The 19,027-nt window shown below is 42.4% G+C and overlaps 1 protein-coding gene across 1 annotated transcript in view; it reads right to left on the bottom strand.

Moving 5' to 3' along the window:
* Positions 1 to 19,027, bottom strand: part of USP34 (ubiquitin specific peptidase 34) — a 3,618,222-nt gene that overhangs the window by 671,614 nt on the left and 2,927,581 nt on the right. Inside the window, exons 62-63 of the mRNA XM_069608012.1 lie at positions 11,398 to 11,446; positions 11,194 to 11,298 (exon numbers count right to left, since the gene is read on the bottom strand). Of these exons, the coding sequence (XP_069464113.1) occupies positions 11,194 to 11,298; positions 11,398 to 11,446 (154 nt within the window). The remainder of the gene's footprint in view (positions 1 to 11,193; positions 11,299 to 11,397; positions 11,447 to 19,027) is intronic.

Here is a 19,027-nt window from a genome sequence, read left to right as displayed (position 1 = left end):
CATCCAGGAATTTTCTGCTCAACATCGTCCTCTAGCCAATCAGTTCATTTATGTCTCTACTGATGTAATCCCCCCCACCTCACAACAACTCTCTTGTCAACAATTCCTCCTGAAAACTCTTCTGCTCTAGTTTCCTTACAACACCTTTCTTCACCTTGGTGTCCTCCTCCTCAACGCACAAAACTGTAGACAGATATCCCCACCTACTTACTCTTCCAAATGACATTTCCCTCCCTCCTCACCAAAATGACCTCTCCCCCTTCTCCAAGATGAGATCTCCTGCCTTCCTCTCTCTAACAATATCTCCATCCTTTTTCAAGTCAGAATCTCTTGCTTTGCTCTTCACGATAATCTCTCCTTTCGCTCCAAAACAGTGTAACGCCTTTCTTTCCAAGGTGCAATCCCTTGCTTTCCTCTCCAAGGTGATATTAGTCTCTTTTCACTTCAACTCAATATACCCCTCTTTCGCTGTGTCAATATCATTTTTCACTCTCTCCACAATTGGTTCTGAACTCTGAAAAATAAAATCTCTCTCTACCATAGGAACTTCTTCTATCGCCACTACAGAATGTGTCTCATGCACCACAGAAATGTCCCCAATACAGTGATATCTTTTACCACAATTCCAATTTCTCCCTCCTTTAGACTCCTCGCTTCTTCTGCCTTACCACACACCATTCTTTCCTCTAGGAGATCTTTTCTCTAGCTCCTTCCTGCTCATTACTAATTATGGGTTTCCTTCCAGGTCTCCAGGACACTATCTCTCACCTTCCTTTCTGTGGATTCCAAGGCCTTATCTACATCATGCTCTGAGGTTCTCAAGACCCTGACTGATTGGACTAGCTGGATTATATAAGTTCCTTGCTCTACCCACGGGGTGGGCTTTATTGTGGTAGGCTACACCTAAGTGCCCTGACAGGGAAAGGGCTCTGATTGGCTGGGTCCTTTAAGGCAGCTGGGTATTTAGCTTGGGCTTAGAGGTTGGAACAACAGTGCTGAAAGGGTTATCTGCCATTCTGAATGGCCCACTCATGAGTGTCCTGCATCAAGCTTGCAAGGATTCTGGGGCCAGCGTGTGCTTTTTCATTCACATCACCCTCTCATACACACATCAGTGGGTTCCCCATTGTGAAAAAAGTATCAGCTTATACGGGTGGCAACACTGTTTCACCCATGCGTCTTTGCTCTACCGATCCATTAATATCTGAATTCTGCAGGCCTTTGCTGAGATTGAACAAGTGAAAAAATGTATCCACGTCAATTTCCCTTCTTTCACGCGTGTTTATTTTTCTGTGGTCGGAGGCCAGAGGGAGACATTGATCTCCTGGGAAGGAATGGAATTGCCGGGATTTTGTTTTGCTTTTCTGTTAAAAGGACGAGCAGTATTTTATGCGAGTGAGAATTTGGCCGTCTGGAGTTCGTTTGGGTTCCCTTCCAACCTAGGGGGCTTCCAGTCTCCTTGTTTCTCTGGGCATGGGATACCTGGGGTAAGTGGGTGCATAATTTAATTTATACACGGTAGAACACAAAATAAAATATTTCTAGAAGCTATGACTGTCAAGAACGAACAGAGAATCGAACAGAGAAACAAACAGGAAGGAGGAGGAGCGGAAGGGAACTGATCAAGTGAGTTTTGTGGTTTGCTTTGGACTTTTTTATGCAATGCAGAGTTCACTTTAGTTGGCAGTGGCACCAATGAAGCCATGCAGAGACCCATGGTGGCTATAAAAGGGTTTCAGAGACCGTTTTGCATCTGAGGTTCTTCGAGAGATGAGGAATCTGTGGGAGGAAGAGCAAGTTACTCACATTCCATGAAGTTCTTTTTGATGAATAAGGTGTCCCCCTCACAAATTCTTCATCTGCTGCAATACACGTTCAAGCACAGACTGGTATCGACCAATTTGATAGCAAGCGAGGGAGGGGAGGGGTGTCAACGGCTCTATGCTGACTCTGGCCAGTCTTCATTGTATGTGTACACACCGTGAACCATGCAATCACTGTTTCTGCAATTCTTTCTCTGGATGTAAACCTAGATTTTTTATGGAAGAGCCACAAAGAAACATTTCTTCAACACCATGTTTTCAAAATCAAGCTACAGTTCATGTAAGGAATGTGGCAATGTGTCTGAAGCCCTCTAATTGAGCATACACATACTCCCTTTTCCACGCTAGGTTGTGGGTTGTTTCCTGTTTTTGGTATAGCTGCTGATGCACAAGCATTGTGACTATGCTCTGAATCACAGACAAAATGGTTAATGTTTGTGTATTTGTGCAATTAAGTGCACATAGCCCACTCTATAAAAGTTAACCAATTAGCGAAATTTAACAAGAAAAAATCATTTTTCGTGTCCAAATGGTGGTTTAATTGTAATCTGTATTGCTTAAAGCTAAAGCAGTAAAGCAAGCGTGTTGAGCTGAAAAAGTCCTCTTTTTTAGGGGGCTGTGTGGCTGAGGACCGAATGTAGGAGTATATAACAAAAATGCCACTGAAAACAGCTACCCGCCTCTACACATGCTGGGTGTACCTGGTTGCACTAAGTGTTTATAGTCATATTGGTCAAAATGATCCAAATAGGACAGGGGAAAGAAATAGAGATCAACATATTTTAATTAATCCGTAGCAAACTAACATGTTAAAAAAACCTAATGCATTCTGTTTACAGAACATAAAAACAATTAGTGAAAAAACACCATTTTTCTAGTCAAACAACAACTACAACCGTCATCATTTTTTAAAGCAAACAGTTGAGTGAGGTTAGTATAGGTGTAATGTTGACATTGCATATATCCTCAGTTTATATTTTATTGGTCCTTGGCTCTGTCGACACAGAGAAATGTGTTTCTAGGCGTCAGCTGATGTAGTTTGAAAAGAGGAAACATTCTCTGGCTGGCTTGATCTGTCATGAGACATGTGCTGAGCCCGTCTTCAGGACAATAGGTTTTAAGGGACACAGATGCATAATGATGCAGCTAAAAACCAAAAACACAAATATAACGTGTTAGTGGCACCTTTAAAAACTAAAGAGAGGATCTCTATAGGTGTGCACGTGCAACCATTGGTACTAACCTGGCAATTACTTTGTAGCAGTGTAAGGCGTCGAAGGTGGTGACTGTGTGGACCAAATTCGATGGCATCAACTGTACAAACTTACAGTTTGAGAAAGGGCTAAAAAATAATGATAAAACCAAATTTTAGTTTTTAGCTATTGATTTTTCGGAACCACTTATATCATTGTTGGATTGTGATCGAAAGCGAAACTGTGCTCTTGATGACTTTAAACATTGTGTTTTTATCAGAAGTATGTCCAACATTTGTCCGACAACCGATAGAAATTACCTTTGGACCCGTTCGAGCACGAGCCGTGTCCGTTGATCGACGCGGAGTGTAGTTAGATGGAACGGTGTTCGTCTTGTTAGTATTATTGATGGAAAGCCCCAGTTTGCTATCCGAAGGACCCGGACTGGAAGGGGTGCCTTATATTTATTTGACAAACTTCTCAGATGGGACGTCGTGTGACTGTTTTCCAAGAAGGGAGAAACACAAAGTGCTGGTAAGAGACTGAACTCACAGGGGTCATAGTTAATTAACCAGCGGCAGTGTGACTTTTTAATCTGTTTACCTGTTCTTAACCCGGCGTGTCTTGCCAGCAAGGTGCAGACTGTTACGATTCTGCGCGCTGAATGGAAATGCTGAAGGCTCCAGATCAGGTGTGTCTGTATTTTAAAAGACCGAATGCTAGACTGTGTAGGTACTAAGAATCGGACGCCATCTTGGTTGTAAAAGTGGCCGATCTCGATGAACGAAAATGCGGAACAAATTGCTCTAATCACTGCGAAAAGCCGCATTTTTCTTCTGTGGTGCTGTTGATATTCATTGATGGATTCGAAACGGTGTTGCAAGAAAAAATTGACTGGTCTTTGCAAATTACTGTGACGAAGGGACCGAATTGGGTACTTTTACAGAGTGAACTCAGACAGTCTAAATATAGACGAAGGAACTTTGTTGGCATAACCCCACAAAGGTGGGCTGTGTGATAAAGATAAACACAGTAATATAGTATATCTCAAACTAATATATGTTGGAAAACAGCTGATGTGAAGGCAAAATGGTGAGTCATTTTCGAAGAAACAGACTCCATTCTATTCCGATGTTCAGGCCGGATTGAACTGTATTTAGATTATAGATCCACTTTTGTTCAAGCTGTCTTAATTTTCGGTCTCTGTCACCGCCCCGTGGATGTGGTGGTACTGTTTGCAGTACAACCCACTGAATGTCTTTCACCGTATGTTTAGCTTTCACAAAATGGGCCACTAGTGGTTTTTCGGGCACTGCGTTTTTTACGCATGAACGCTGCTCGCATATTCTTTGTTTTATTGGTCTCTTTGTTTTGCCGATATAAATAAGACCGCAAGGGCAAGTGATGGCATAGATAGCCCAAGGGGTGTTACAATTTGTGAATTTTTTGAGATACCAAGTGAAGCCATTGAGGTTGACGCTTTTGAGGTTGTCTGTTAGTTCACATACTGAACAGTTGCCGCATTTAAAGTGCCCGGTTATTGGCGATGAGTGCCATAATGTGGTTTGTGACAAAGACTGAGTTGTCTTTGGGCTCTTGTATGTATGAACAAGCTTGTCACGTAAATTGGGCATGCGTTTGAAGGCAAAACGTGGTTTTTGTACAAAGAAATCTTCAGTTTGGATTAGAGGCCAGTTTTTTAGAATGCAGCGGCGCAAGTCGTTGCTGATAGGCGAGAAAGTTGATACGCAGGTGATTTTGTCTTCTTGTGTCTTTTCTTGTTTTTCTAGACATCGAGATCTGTCTGTATTTCGTGCCCTTTTCATGGATCTTATAATGATGTATGAGGGATATCCCCGTTCTTTTAGTCTAAGGGATAGATTGTGACTATGACTATCGAAGTCTTCTTTAGTCGAGCAATTACGCCTTATTCGTAGAAATTGACCGAAAGGGAGATTTTCCCGCAATGACTGTGGGTGAAAGCTTTTAAAGGAAAGCAAGGTATTTTTGTCGGTGGGTTTTTTGTAAAGGGTGCTATTCAAAGTGCCCAACGTTGTTTTGTAAATTTCTAGATCCAAAAATGCTATTTTTTGATGATCATAATGCATGGTGAAATTTATGCATGGGTCTTGTTTGTTTAACCATTCTAGAAAAGTGTTCAGAGTGGTTGCATCTCCATGCCAAAGTAGATACACATCGTCTATGTAACGGGACCACGCGATGGTTTCCATTGTGAAAGGATTGTTATCATGATAGACCGATTTTTGTTCTAAATCATCCATGAATAGATTGGCCAGGTCGGGTGCGAATGTGGCACCCATACTTGTCCAGTGTAGCTGCTGGAAAAATGTGTTGTCTACCATAAAAAAGTTGTTCACCAAAGCCATTCTAATGCATTCACATATAAAATCAGATGGTGGTGACAAATCGGCCCTTTTCTCAAGATATGTGTGTATGGTTCTAATGCATTGTAGCTGAGGGATGCTGGTATATAGTGATTCTACATCCAATGTGACCAAAATGTCATCGGGAGAGATCACAAGGTTGTTGACAATTTTTATCATGTGGGTTGTGTCCTGGAGCACAAATGGTCTAAGAAAAGAATCCGTGTAGATAGACAAAGGTTCTAGCAATGAACCAATTGCGGCCACAATAGGGCGGCCCGATGGATCTGAAGTATTCTTATGGATCTTTGGAAGGCAGTATAATTCAGGGATGAGGGGATGACTGATGGTAAGGAATGACTTTTCTTCGTCATCAATCCACCCCTCATTAAATGCATGAGCCAAAAGACTGGTGATTTCGCCTTGGATGATTTCAGTTGGATTGCCCCTTAGTTGTTTGTAAAATTTCTTGTTTTCCAATTGTCTCTTGATTTCAGTGTTGTACTTTTTTGTATCCCATAAAACAACCCCACCGCCCTTATCCGCTGGCTTGATCACAAAAGAGTCATTGTTTTCCAAATTGATAAGGGCCAATTGTTCTTCGAGAGATGAAAATTCTCATAAAAACAAAAAACAAATGTAGAAGTAACCTCTCAAAAGAAGAACAATTGGCCCTTATCAATTTGGAAAACAATGACTCTTTTGTGATCAAGCCAGCGGATAAGGGCGGTGGGGTTGTTTTATGGGATACAAAAAAGTACAACACTGAAATCAAGAGACAATTGGAAAACAAGAAATTTTACAAACAACTAAGGGGCAATCCAACTGAAATCATCCAAGGGCGAAATCACCAGTCTTTTGGCTCATGCATTCAATGAGGGGTGGATTGATGACGAAGAAAAGTCATTCCTTACCATCAGTCATCCCATCATCCCTGCATTATACCGCCTTCCAAAGATCTATAAGAATACTTCAGATCCACCGGGCCGCCCTATTGTGGCCGCAATTGGTTCATTGCTAGAACCTTTGTCTATCTACACAGATTCTTTTCTTAGACCATTTGTGCCCCAAATGAAGTCATATGTCCTGGACACAACCCACATGATAAAAATTGTCAACAACCTTGTGATCTCTCCCGATGACATTTTGGTCACATTGGATGTAGAATCACTACATACCAGCATCCCTCAGCTACAATGCATTAGAACCATACACACATATCTTGAGAAAAGGGCCGATTTGTCACCACCATCTGATTTTATATGTGAATGCATTAGAATAGCTTTGGTGAACAACTTTTTTATGGTAGACAACAAATTTTTCCAGCAGCTACACGGGACAAGTATGGGTGCCACATTCGCACCCGACCTGGCCAATCTATTCATGGATGATTTAGAACAAAAATCGGTCTATCATGATAACAATCCTTTCACAATGGAAACCATCGCGTGGTACCGTTACATAGACGATGTGTATCTACTTTGGCATGGAGATGCAACCACTCTGAACACTTTTCTAGAATGGTTAAACAAACAAGACCCATGCATAAATTTCACCATGCATTATGATCATCAAAAAATAGCATTTTTGGATCTAGAAATTTACAAAACAACGTTGGGCACTTTGAATAAAAACCCACCGACAAAAATACCTTGCTTTCCTTTAAAAGCTTTCACCCACAGTCATTGCGGGAAAATCTCCCTTTCGGTCAATTTCTACGAATAAGGCGTAATTGCTCGACTAAAGAAGACTTCGATAGTCATAGTCACAATCTATCCCTTAGACTAAAAGAACGGGGATATCCCTCATACATCATTATAAGATCCATGAAAAGGGCACGAAATACAGACAGATCTCGATGTCTAGAAAAACAAGAAAAGACACAAGAAGACAAAATCACCTGCGTATCAACTTTCTCGCCTATCAGCAATGACTTGCGCCGCTGCATTCTAAAAAACTGGCCTCTAATCCAAACTGAAGATTTCTTTGTACAAAAACCACGTTTTGCCTTCAAACGCATGCCCAATTTACGTGACAAGCTTGTTCATACATACAAGAGCCCAAAGACAACTCACTCTGTCACAAACCACATTATGGCACTCATCGCCAATAACCGGGCACTTTAAATGCGGCAACTGTTCAGTATGTGAACTAACAGACAACCTCAAAAGCGTCAACCTCAATGGCTTCACTTGGTATCTCAAAAAATTCACAAATTGTAACACCCCTTGGGCTATCTATGCCATCACTTGCCCTTGCGGTCTTATTTATATCGGCAAAACAAAGAGACCAATAAAACAAAGAATATGCGAGCATCGTTCATGCGTAAAAAACGCAGTGCCCGAAAAACCACTAGTGGCCCATTTTGTGAAAGCTAAACATACGGTGAAAGACATTCAGTGGGTTGTACTGCAAACAGTACCACCACATCCACGGGGCGGTGACAGAGACCGAAAATTAAGACAGCTTGAACAAAAGTGGATCTATAATCTAAATACAGTTCAATCCGGCCTGAACATCGGAATAGAATGGAGTCTGTTTCTTCGAAAATGACTCACCATTTTGCCTTCACATCAGCTGTTTTCCAACATATATTAGTTTGAGATATACTATATTACTGTGTTTATTTTTATCACACAGCCCACCTTTGTGGGGTTATGCACACAAAGTTCCTTCGTCTATATTTAGACTGTCTGGGTTCACTCTGTAAAAGTACCCAATTTGGTCCCTTCGTCACGGTAATTTGCAAAGACCAGTCAATTTTGTCTTGCAACACCGTTTCGAATCCATCAATGAATATCAACAGCACCACAGAAGAAAAATGCGGCTTTTCGCAGTGATTAGAGCAATTTGTTCCGCATTTTCGTTCATCGAGATCGGCCATTTTTACAACCAAGATGGCGTCCGATTCTTAGTACCTACACGGTCTAGCATTCGGTCTTTTAAAATACAGACACACCTGATCCGGAGCCTTCAGCATTTCCATTCAGCGCGCGGAATGGTAACAGTCTGCACCTTGCTGGCAAGACACGCCGGGTTAAGAACAGGTAAACAGATTAAAAAGTCACGCTGCCGCTGGTTAATTAACTATGACCCCTGTGAGTTCAGTCTCTTACCAGCACTTTATGTGTTTCTCCCTTCTTGGAAAACAGTCACACGACGTCCCATCTGAGAAGTTTGTCAAATAAATATAAGGCACCCCCTTCAGTCTGGGTCCTTCGGATAGCAAACTGGGGCTTTCCATCAATAATACTAACAAGACGAACACCGTTCCATCTAACTACACTCTGCGTCGATCAACGGACACAGCTCGAACAGGTCCAAATGTAATTACTATCGGTTGTCGGACAAATGTTGGACATACTTCTGATAAAAACACAATGTTTAAAGTCATCAAGCGCACAGTTTCGCTTTCGATCACAATCCAACAATGATATTAGTGGTTCCGAAAAATCAATAGCTAAAAACTAAAATTTGGTTATATCATTATTTTTTAGCCCTTTCTCAAACTGTAAGTTTGTACAGTTAATGCCATCAAATTTGGTCCACACAGTCACCACCTTCGACGCCTTACACTGCTACAAAGTAATTGCCAGGTTAGTACCAATGGTTGCACGTGCACACCTATAGAGATCCTCTCTTTAGTTTTTAAAGGTGCCACTAACACTTTATTTTTGTGTTTTTGGTTTTTAGCTGCATCATTATGCATCTGTGTCCCTTAAAAACGTATTGTCCTAAAGACGGGCTCAGCACATGTCTCATGACAGATCAAGCCAGCCAGAGAATGTTTCCTCTTTTCAAACTACATCAGCTGACGCCTAGAAACACATTTCTCTGTGTCGACAGAGCCAAGGACCAATAAAATATAAACTGAGGATATATGCAATGTCAACATTACACCTATACTAACCTCACTCAACTGTTTGCCTTAAAAAATAATGACGGTTGTAGTTGTTGTTTGACTAGAAAAATGGTGTTTTTTCACTAATTGTTTTTATGTTCTGTAAACAGAATGCATTAGGTTTTTTTAACATGTTAGTTTTCTACGGATTAATTAAAATATGTTGATCTCTATTTCTTTCCCCTGTCCTATTTGGATCATTTTGACCAATATGACTGTAAACACTTAGTGCAACCAGGTACACCCAGCATGTGTAGAGGCGGGTAGCTGTTTTCAGTGGCATTTTTGTTATATACTCCATTAAAGCTAAAGCAGACAAGTGTTTTGACCAAGATGGTCTTCTTCAAGGCTATATTGTGTATGGTGTCCAGAATGAGGCTTTTTGCACCGTTCTATATTTGGATGAGGCATTGTATTGTCTATAAGCCCATATAAGGGCTGGAGTCGTGTCATGGCTCCTTGTGGAATTTGTTAATTTTACAGTAGGTCTGTATAACTGCTTTAACACGGCACCAGCCATTATATGAATATATAGACAATATAGTGCTTCAACCAAATATAGAATGGAGAAATAAAGCTTCATTCTGGACATCATACACAATATAGCCTTGAAGAAGACCGTCTTGGTGGAAATACGTGCTGGCTATAGCTTTAAGCATGTCAGATTACAATTAAAACATCATTTGGACACGAAAAAAGGACTTTTTCGTATTCAATTTCACTAAGTGGTTAGCTTTAATAGAATGGGACATGTGCACCTTATTGCACAAATAATAAACAACCATTAACTGCGTCTCCATCAGCACTACTTTGGTGCTTGAGACAGAACCAGCACAACGTTGAGTGTTTTGCCCCAGCATATGCATCCAAAAACAGTGGAAAGGGGCTGCCAATGTCATCATTGCCTTGATAAATTCTGGTTGGGGCAAAGACTGCTTGACAAAGAGCTGAATTTCTCTGCATAACAAATCCATAGAGAATCCAGAACAGTTATTCGGGCAAGGAGAATTGAAAATAGATGACAATGACTTCTAGTTCTAGCAGCAGAACGTGTTGTTCCCACCACCCCACACCGTCTCCTTACCATTAACACTGCCAGTCCAGGAACTCTATTCTCTCCGTTCCTCAAATGAGTTTTCACCCACACAAAGCATTCAATCTATCAATGAAAGCAATGAAACAAGGCAAGTGCCCTGTCTGAGGAAGGATGGAGGACTCACTGGCCTCACACAAGCTCGAGAAATGCCTTAACACAAAAAAAATCCAGGAAACATTTATGAGTGAAAGACAAGGAACTGAAGTTAAAGGGAGCATGACCATCTACCAACACAGGGTAGACATGCTTGCCAGGAGCGGCGCCAGCTTTGTTTAAGCTGATCTCTAAAGTAGCATAGAAGCAGATGTAGGAGAACAAATACAAGCTTAAAACCCTTAGGTAAAAATGTCGAACTATGTAATTCTGTTGAAAAACAGGACCAGAGCAGAGTTGTAGTCTACAGAGGTGATGGAAATTGCAAAAGGGATACAGGGAGCTAGGACCAGCAGTTCATGAGTGGCTGCTCATGCATATTTTGCCTTTCAACATGTAGTTCCAGTGCACATTTCCTGGACCGTTGTTAAGACAGCACTGTTCTGAATAATCAGGGATGGGCTCAAAAATATTACAAGATTCTATCCATCTCCAGAACAATAATGTACTGTTACAAAATATGGCCCAATATGAAAAAAGCAAGCAAATCAACATTTTCTAACAAAATATCTTACTACTGCATTAAAGTAAGCAATAGTTACTTGGGCTGTTGTAACTTTCACCAAAGAATTAACATGGCTCCCTCAGTATTCTGTTACATAATTTAAATATAACATTTTCAATGTTGCTTAACAGTACTTACATGTTCTGCCAGCCGATTATTATAACGGCAGAGGCTAAAAATCAGATTGCATGTTTGTCTAATGTTAATTCCATCACGGATATGTTGAAACAAGAAAGGAAAACCCTGAAAAAAGAATTGAACTGTTAGCACTCGAAAAGAATCTTCTGTTTAGCTGCAGTATATAATATAACTAACTGTATTAGTACACTGAGTGATAGTTACCTTTCCTCCTGTGAGAGCAGCCATGTCATTCTGTGACAAAGTAAGATGCCTAGAAACAGAAACAATCATGAAATGAGTTACCTAAGGTTTGCCATTTTAGCGTAAATAATTATTTGGGTAACAGATACTGAGATTCTAAAATCATTACCTAACTTAAACACATACGTCGAGGTACCAAATTAATCACAAGTCAGTAGAGGTATCAAATCAATCACAATTCTCGAAACCTACAAACTTGTTCATAAGGAAATGTTATTGACCTGTAGGGGAGTCGGGTGGAGCAGACGAGAGCCATGCTGCACTCCCTGGCAACGGAAAGGTTTCCGAAGAGCAGCTGGTGGCGGGAGATAGATAGATATAGATGAGGAATCTGTCGGAGGAAGGAGTCCATTAGAATAGTGGTGTCTTTTCTTTTCTTCCCCTATTCTGCAGAGTAGGACCAGCATCCCAAAGAACCAGTCTTGGACTCAGAAAAGGGACACTCTATTGGGGTCCATCAAGTAGATTTCTTGGGGATCAGCAACTTTGAGCAGGCTTAAAAAACCTCAGCACAAGCTCCGTTTCAATCTTGGCTTTTATGGTCTGACAGGATCCACATAATGCCATGATCTTTTCCAAGACAAAAAAAGACAAAAAAGGCACAAGTGCAGATCTGTCACAAACTTGGAGCAGGGACACTCCTGGCTGATCTTGAAACCTGACTATGGAGGGCATATCGCACAAAAATCATTGAGTGACAGAAAAATGTTCTTAAGCATGCCCAAAGAAAAAGGAACTGAAGTAAATGGTTGTGTGGCTTCTAATATAGGCATAGATGGCATCACTTCTGGCAAGAGACAGCACTGGGGAGACATGATAGAGACAACAATAGGAGTCGCATGTTGCCACTTGGTGTTTGTAAAAAGCTTTCTAAATTTGGCTACATCAGAGTTGTATTTCAGAAGATGAGGAATTGTCATGAACTGACTTATATACCCATAATTTGAACAACTCTATAAAGGCCTGCAGTCACAAATTGAAAATTTCTATTGACTTTGATAAATGTGCATACCAACGATTGGCTTTGAAAGCTTTCTTTTTTCAAGAAGTTGAAAAAATACAGACCATTAATTTGAACCTTTAATAATGCAAGATAGGGTTATAACCTGTTTTAGCAGCAAGACGCTAAAGCAATGTGCTTTAAAACTATATTTTTCAATGCAAAAAGCACAGGATAGACAAGGCCTCAACTCTAACTTGCCCTGCAAATTCCTTTACAAAGAAAATGCACTCTGAGACGAATCAGGGGTATTCACAGTCCCTCCCCTCCCCCCCAAGGGGGATCCACCCTGTTTGAAACAAGGGAGGTGAGCATGCTCCGCAATACCCTCCCCAGGGTCCTGGGCAAGTGGGAACTCACACAGAGTGACTCCCCCTTAGGGGACAAGGACTCCCATTCCCAAAGGGAACTCCCTATGGAAGACCCTTTATCCACATATATGGGACTGCTAATCGTCCAAAACAATGTGTCCTCCTTCTGTTTGGCTATAGACAATGTTTAATCAAGTACGAGTGTATACGAAAAGGTAATACCCCTTTAAGAAAATGTATGAAAATGGGATGTGGAAGCCTGAAGAGAGGAGAGAGACAGTATGCTGGGGAAGCCCGCTTACGCCGCAACGCTGTGGAGAGGCAGAGCAAAGTGGGACTGTGGAACCCGCTGTACTCCGAGAAGACGCCAATCGGAGATTTCAGAGCCCCAGCTAAGGGAACTGCGGGGAAGCCGTTGTCAAGAAGGGGATTGGGGAACTATCCAACGAGGTGGCACGACCACAGAAACCTAATGAACAGGAAAACCTAGAGGAAACAATCCTCAGGGGTAATGATGATATAATAAGAACTCAAATCCTTCTGTTTAGAATTATGTAAAGGTTAAGGTGTAAAGGGTGCCAAAAGAGGTTTGACATGCTAAAAGTTGAAGTAACCATGGTATTAAGATTAGTTTTTCTGTTTGTTTTTGTAGAATGCTGGGAATATTACAAAATCTTGTGATGTCACACGATGAATATGAACATATGAAAAAAGAATAAGTGCCCTGAAGACAGCACCAATAAGGAATGTAATTTTAATTAATCTATGTGCATTGTTAAGAGTTTTTGTTGGTTTTAGAAACACATTTTGAGTGTAGGCACAGCCTTTTGCCCTCCTAAATCAAGGGGGTACCATTGTGCAGGGGTATCAGTAGAGACATCCAGTGGTTTACTGTTAAGACACAGAAGGGCCAAATTACGTGTGCCTCATCTTTTGTCGTATGAGAGTCATGTATTTGCAGATAAGTATGTGTAAGAATGAATTGTGATCATGTTGCTGTTTTTAAGTAAATGTATTGTCAATTGATGGTCTTTTTAATAAATATTAAAATATGTATATTTTTGGATAATCCATGGCCATCTGCCCTCCTTTATGGTGAAGGGGTGGATATGACTATGTCTAGAGGCACCTGATAACTAACCGACAACAGAAAGGAAGGAATCTGTTTTGTGGGATACTGCATTTTTTTGTGTTAACCCGTCCTCTCCCACATAGCCCCTAAAAAGAGGACTCTGTAGCTCTAGATAGCGGACGACCACAGAGGTGCTATGGTGTGCCTGGAGCCCGCATAGTGTCGAAACCTGCAAGAACGTGAAAGTGCAAAGCTCCCATCCGCCATAAACCCCAGAATGCGGCAAGACACATACACCGAGATCGGAATGAGCGAGAAGCCCGAAAATAGAATGCGAGACGGAAGAGGGGAACGTTCCCATCTGCCATTGTTTGAAGAATGCGGCTGGACACAGAGATGACGAGATCGGATTGAGCGAGAAGCCCGAAAGACAAAGCGAGAAAGCAGACTACCCTGTCCGAGCGAGAGCTGAGGCCAGTGAAGTCACCCACAACAAACACAGGAACCGGGGTGGACTGGAGTAGCGGTAAGCCTTCAGGAGAGTCTATATTAAAGAGCAGGGACTGTGATGGTCATAAGGGCAATAATGGAATAGAGAACCAGCATCACGAGATAACTAAGGAACTGTTAAAAATCAAACAATAGGAATAACTCTGAAGCATTAAGAAAGTAGAGACAAAGTCCCAGGGGGTTGGGAGGGAGAAATAATCCCAGGAGATAACTGGAAGATAAATAAGTGCTGAAGAGTGGGAATACCACTTAACGAGAAGTTATAGAACGTGTTATGAGTAAAGAATACAGAGCAAGATAAACTAGGAGGAAAAGAGTTCAGTAAGGAGACCACAGAACTGGGGAACTTGCAAAGCTGATAACGTGCACAACATAAAATGAAAGATGTTTGAGAGACTATCTCAAGAAGAACCAAGATAAGGGTCATATGGTCTCGAAGGCAAAATCCATAAACAGGTGGGAAGAGCTACATGAGCTAGTAAAGAAAACACTGAACCATTATCAGTAGAGTTCGCCATAAGGAGCAGTTTTTTTTTCTCCAAATCGAGACATTTGCACATTGTAGAGTTGTACTAAATAAGAAAACCCTGGAGGAACACCTGAAGATCAAAGGCAAAGGGGAGTCCACCAGAAGAGAGGCATTATTTTGGCTCAGCTTAGTTATTATTTATTAGTAGTAGGCTCAGGTAGATTTAAGTTTGGACGGAGGACATTTCGGTTTTTGACTTCCTGACGACAAACAAGCACCATTAGTTCAATTGAGTTATGTAGGGACTATCCCTATAGCGATAGGGCGAGATAGGCCTTTTCTTTATTATTTAAAGAAAAGAACCGCAAAAGGGCCACTTTGTATGAGAGTCCTTCTTCCGACCCACCACAGCTCCCTGCTCTGCCATAATGAATAAATAACCATTTTATCAGCATTATTATAGAAACATAGTAACAGAGTGCAGAAATTCAAAACAACAGAACTGCTGATTTTAAAGATGAAAAGTATTTTGAAAAGATTTAACTGCACACTGTAAAGGAAATGCAGCTTGGACACTCCTTTCTCCCTGTTCGATGTAAGATCTGACCTGGCCCTTCTTCAGCCAAATGCTGGCAGACAAACCGTTATATGGAACCACAAAGCAGTATCCAAGTTGACCCAATTTATTGCCAAAAGGTTTGTTGAAATGAATAGGGGGTTGCTGTCTTTGAGGTCTCCAGATGAGCGGTCAACTTTGTCCATTGTATTGCTAGTGAAGGTCTTGATCTTCTGGGGCATTGTTAGGGAGAATTCTCATAAATGTGCTAATTTCCCTTAGCTTTTGAGACCCCCAGCTACTTTGCTGTATTTGTGGGACTTTCATTTTTACCTCGAAAGAGTGTAAGCCTTTTTTCCCACTCTCATGTATTTTGATGTGTGTTTTACTTTTGTGTTCTTTGGATATGGAATTTTAGACAACTCCATAGGCATCATCTTTTCTTGTGTGTCACAGAGCACCCTCAGTGCAGTGGCACAGGGATGTCTTTCAGACTTCCCAAGGTTTAAATACCTTCTCTGGGACTGACTACTGTCTCCCAGTGAATGTAAAGTTAAATTGACTTTGTTAGTCTTTTTAAATTGCTAGACCCGGCACACACTGCCTTACAGCAGAGTGCTGGAGGGAATAGCTAGTATTCCCTATTCCTATAAAACTCATGTAGCACTCAAATGCTACCCATTCCTCTCAGAATGGCTGGTGGAAGTGGTATTACAATGATTTGCCAGACCGCAACAGGTTTAAACGCTCTGGTAGCTAAAATCCACCAGAGCCATGTTTTTCAAGATGACATCCGAGCCCCCTCTGTAAAAACAGGTTCTGATCGACCATTTCTTTTTGGAAAGGTCCTTCTAGTGTTTGTCTCTGCGCGCCAAACCAGGTTTGTTTGCCTTCAGCGGGCTTCAGTACTGAAGACCGCCTCTGGCGCCTGAGTGTCTGGAGTGGGCAGGAAGTGAGGGAGGTGCCCGAAACTCTCTGTGCTTAGTCTCCTAGGAGACCTGAATGCACTTCGGCATGATTGGCTGGCTGACTGTCCGGCAAGGACAGCCACCCTGCTGGGTGAGTGGCAGCTAGGCTGGAATGAATGGTCTCTGGGACTTGGAAAGCAGAGTCGACCACTGGAACGAAAGAACCGAAGACGAGCTGAAGGAAGACAACTGCTGCAACTCCTGGACTGTTGGTTTGCCCGGTGAAGCCCTGCTGCAGGTCCGAATCGCCTGAAACTCCCTCGACAGAGAAGCCCCTTCAAGGACGACTTCTTCCCTTGAGCTGGTGGGAACAACCAACTCACAAGCCACCTGGAAACCATCTCCATACTGGTCGATTTTTCTTCAGAGTGCTGTTGAAAACCGAATAGCCAGTGAGAAGGATACCAGTTTGTGGACTTTAAGGCACTCACACCTTAAACCGACGTTTTGCCAAGCTTGTGGATCCGTCCCAGTGCAGTGCAGGAACCTCCCGACGTCCTCCCTCTTGACCCCACGACTGAGGCCCAGGAACAGCGAGCTCTGCAGGAACTGCCAGGAACAATGACCTCAGCTACAGCTTTTCTTCATTACCAAGGTACTGTGCAAACACGGTTGAGAAATCCTCTCTGCCGCGGTGAAAGTTCATGAAACTTTCCCAACTTTGGAGTCTTGTTCGCTCCTAATCCGACATATGACAATGCATTACTTACCGTAAAAGCATTTCTGATGGTTGTATCTGCTTAGATTCACATGCTGTGCATAGGTCCGACATCCAGTGGTCACTGCGGAGTACTGCATTTTGTTTTTCGTAGTCGAAAAGGGGACGTCGACAAGGCGTGTCTGTAACACTATCCCTATAGTGACGTGCGTTGTACCCACAATCCCTCACGCGTCGAGGTCTCTCTGTTTGTATTTTTTCTGCCCTGAGGGAGCCTTCTATACGTGAGTGAGTACAGAAAAGAGAGAGATGTAGAAAGATGTCTATGTTCCTTCCATCCGAGCGGGGAGGAAGGGTGGGCGCATGTGAATCTAAGCAGATACAACCATCAGAAATGCTTTTACGGTAAGTAATGCATTGTCTTCTGATGTTTGTTAATCTGCTTAGAATCACATGCTGTGCATAGACTAGCGAGCAGTACCCGGAGTTGGCGGTGGGTTATGAGAAGGAGCAGTAGAGAAAAGATGTCTTAATACTGCCTGTCCCACCTGGGAGTCAGATCTAGAGTGTGCATCTAGACAGTAGTGTTTTGTAAAGGTGTGCACAGAACTCCAGGTAGCCGCTTTGCAGATGGACTCAAGGGGAACATTTGCAATGAATGCTATGGATGCCCCAGTGCCTCGAGTAGAATGTGCTCTTGACTTCAAGGGTAGTTCTCTCTTAGCAAGAGTGTAACAGAGAGTGATGCATTGAACAATCCATCTAGATATAGTGGACTTTGAGACTGCATCTCCTTCTCTTCCTGCTGCCACCGAGACAAATAACTGATTAGTCTTTCTCAGTGGCCTGGTTCTTTCCATGTAGAACTTGACAGCTTTGCGTACATCCAGTGTATGCAGAATTTTTTCTCCCAAGTTGGAAGGGTTTTGAAAGAACGTTGGTAGTTCTATAGACTGGTTTACATGGAATTTCGAGATGAATTTCGGTGCAAACCTTGGGTGTGTGCGTAGAACCACCTTATCTTTGTGAACTGTTACGAAGGGGTCTAGAACAGAAAGAGCCTGTAGTTCACTTACTCTCGTAATGGAGGTGATAGCTATTAGAAAAGCAGTCTTAAGAGTGAGGTCCTTAAGAGTTACCTTGTGCATGGGTTCAAGTGGCGAGCCCATGAGTCTGGAAAGTACCACATTTAAGTCCCATCCGCGAGCTGGGTTAGCTATCGGAGGGTGTATTCTCTTTACCCCCTCCATGAAGACCTTGATAACTGGGATCTTCCACCACAACACTAAGTTGGGAAGTGGTGTATGCAGAAAGTGCCGCCAGGTGGACTTTAAAGGAATTGAACACTAGACCTGAATCCAATAAATGGGTCAGGTACAGAACAATATGTTTGGGAGAGCAGTCAACCGGGTTGATGCTCTTTCCTCTACACCAGATGACAAATCTTCTCCACTTGCTAGAATAGCAGTGGCGAGTATTAGGTTTTCTGGCTTCCCTGAGGATGTCCATACATCTTTGCAGGAGTTGTAGATGTCCAAACTCTATGATCTCAGGAGCCAGGCTGCTAAGTTCATGTTCTGAGGGCATGGATGTAGCGTCCTGCCCTTGTCTTGTGACAGCATGTTGTGTGGGCAGGGAAGTTTCACTGGGGGAGATAGAGACATCTCCATCAAGTGAGCGAACCATGGCTGCCGGGCCCACATCGGGGCCACTAGTATCATGGTAACTTGTTCCTGGTGCATCTTGTGCACAACTATGTTGAGAAGGGGAGTCGGGGGGGGAAAAGCGTAAACAAATTTCCCTGACCATTGAATCGACAGACCGTTCCCCTTGAACTGGTTCTGGGGGTACCTGGAGGCGTAACTTTGGTATTGTGAGTTCTCCAGAGTTGAGAACAGGTCTATTTCGGGGAATCCCCATTGCGTGAAGACGTCTAAGACGATGTCTTCGTGCAATCGCCATTCGTACTCTTCGGGCAGGGGGAAGTCTCTGCTGAGTTCGTCTGCTAGCAGATTGAGTTCCCCTGGTACGTGTTGTGACAGTAGGA

This window comes from Ambystoma mexicanum, chromosome 4q (assembly GCF_040938575.1).
Source record: "Ambystoma mexicanum isolate Mex_15411 chromosome 4q, UKY_AmexF1_1, whole genome shotgun sequence".
NCBI classification, from domain to species: Eukaryota; Metazoa; Chordata; class Amphibia; order Caudata; family Ambystomatidae; genus Ambystoma; species Ambystoma mexicanum.
Note: the sequence above shows the minus strand (reverse complement) of the source record. Positions and strands in the feature narration are given on the sequence as shown.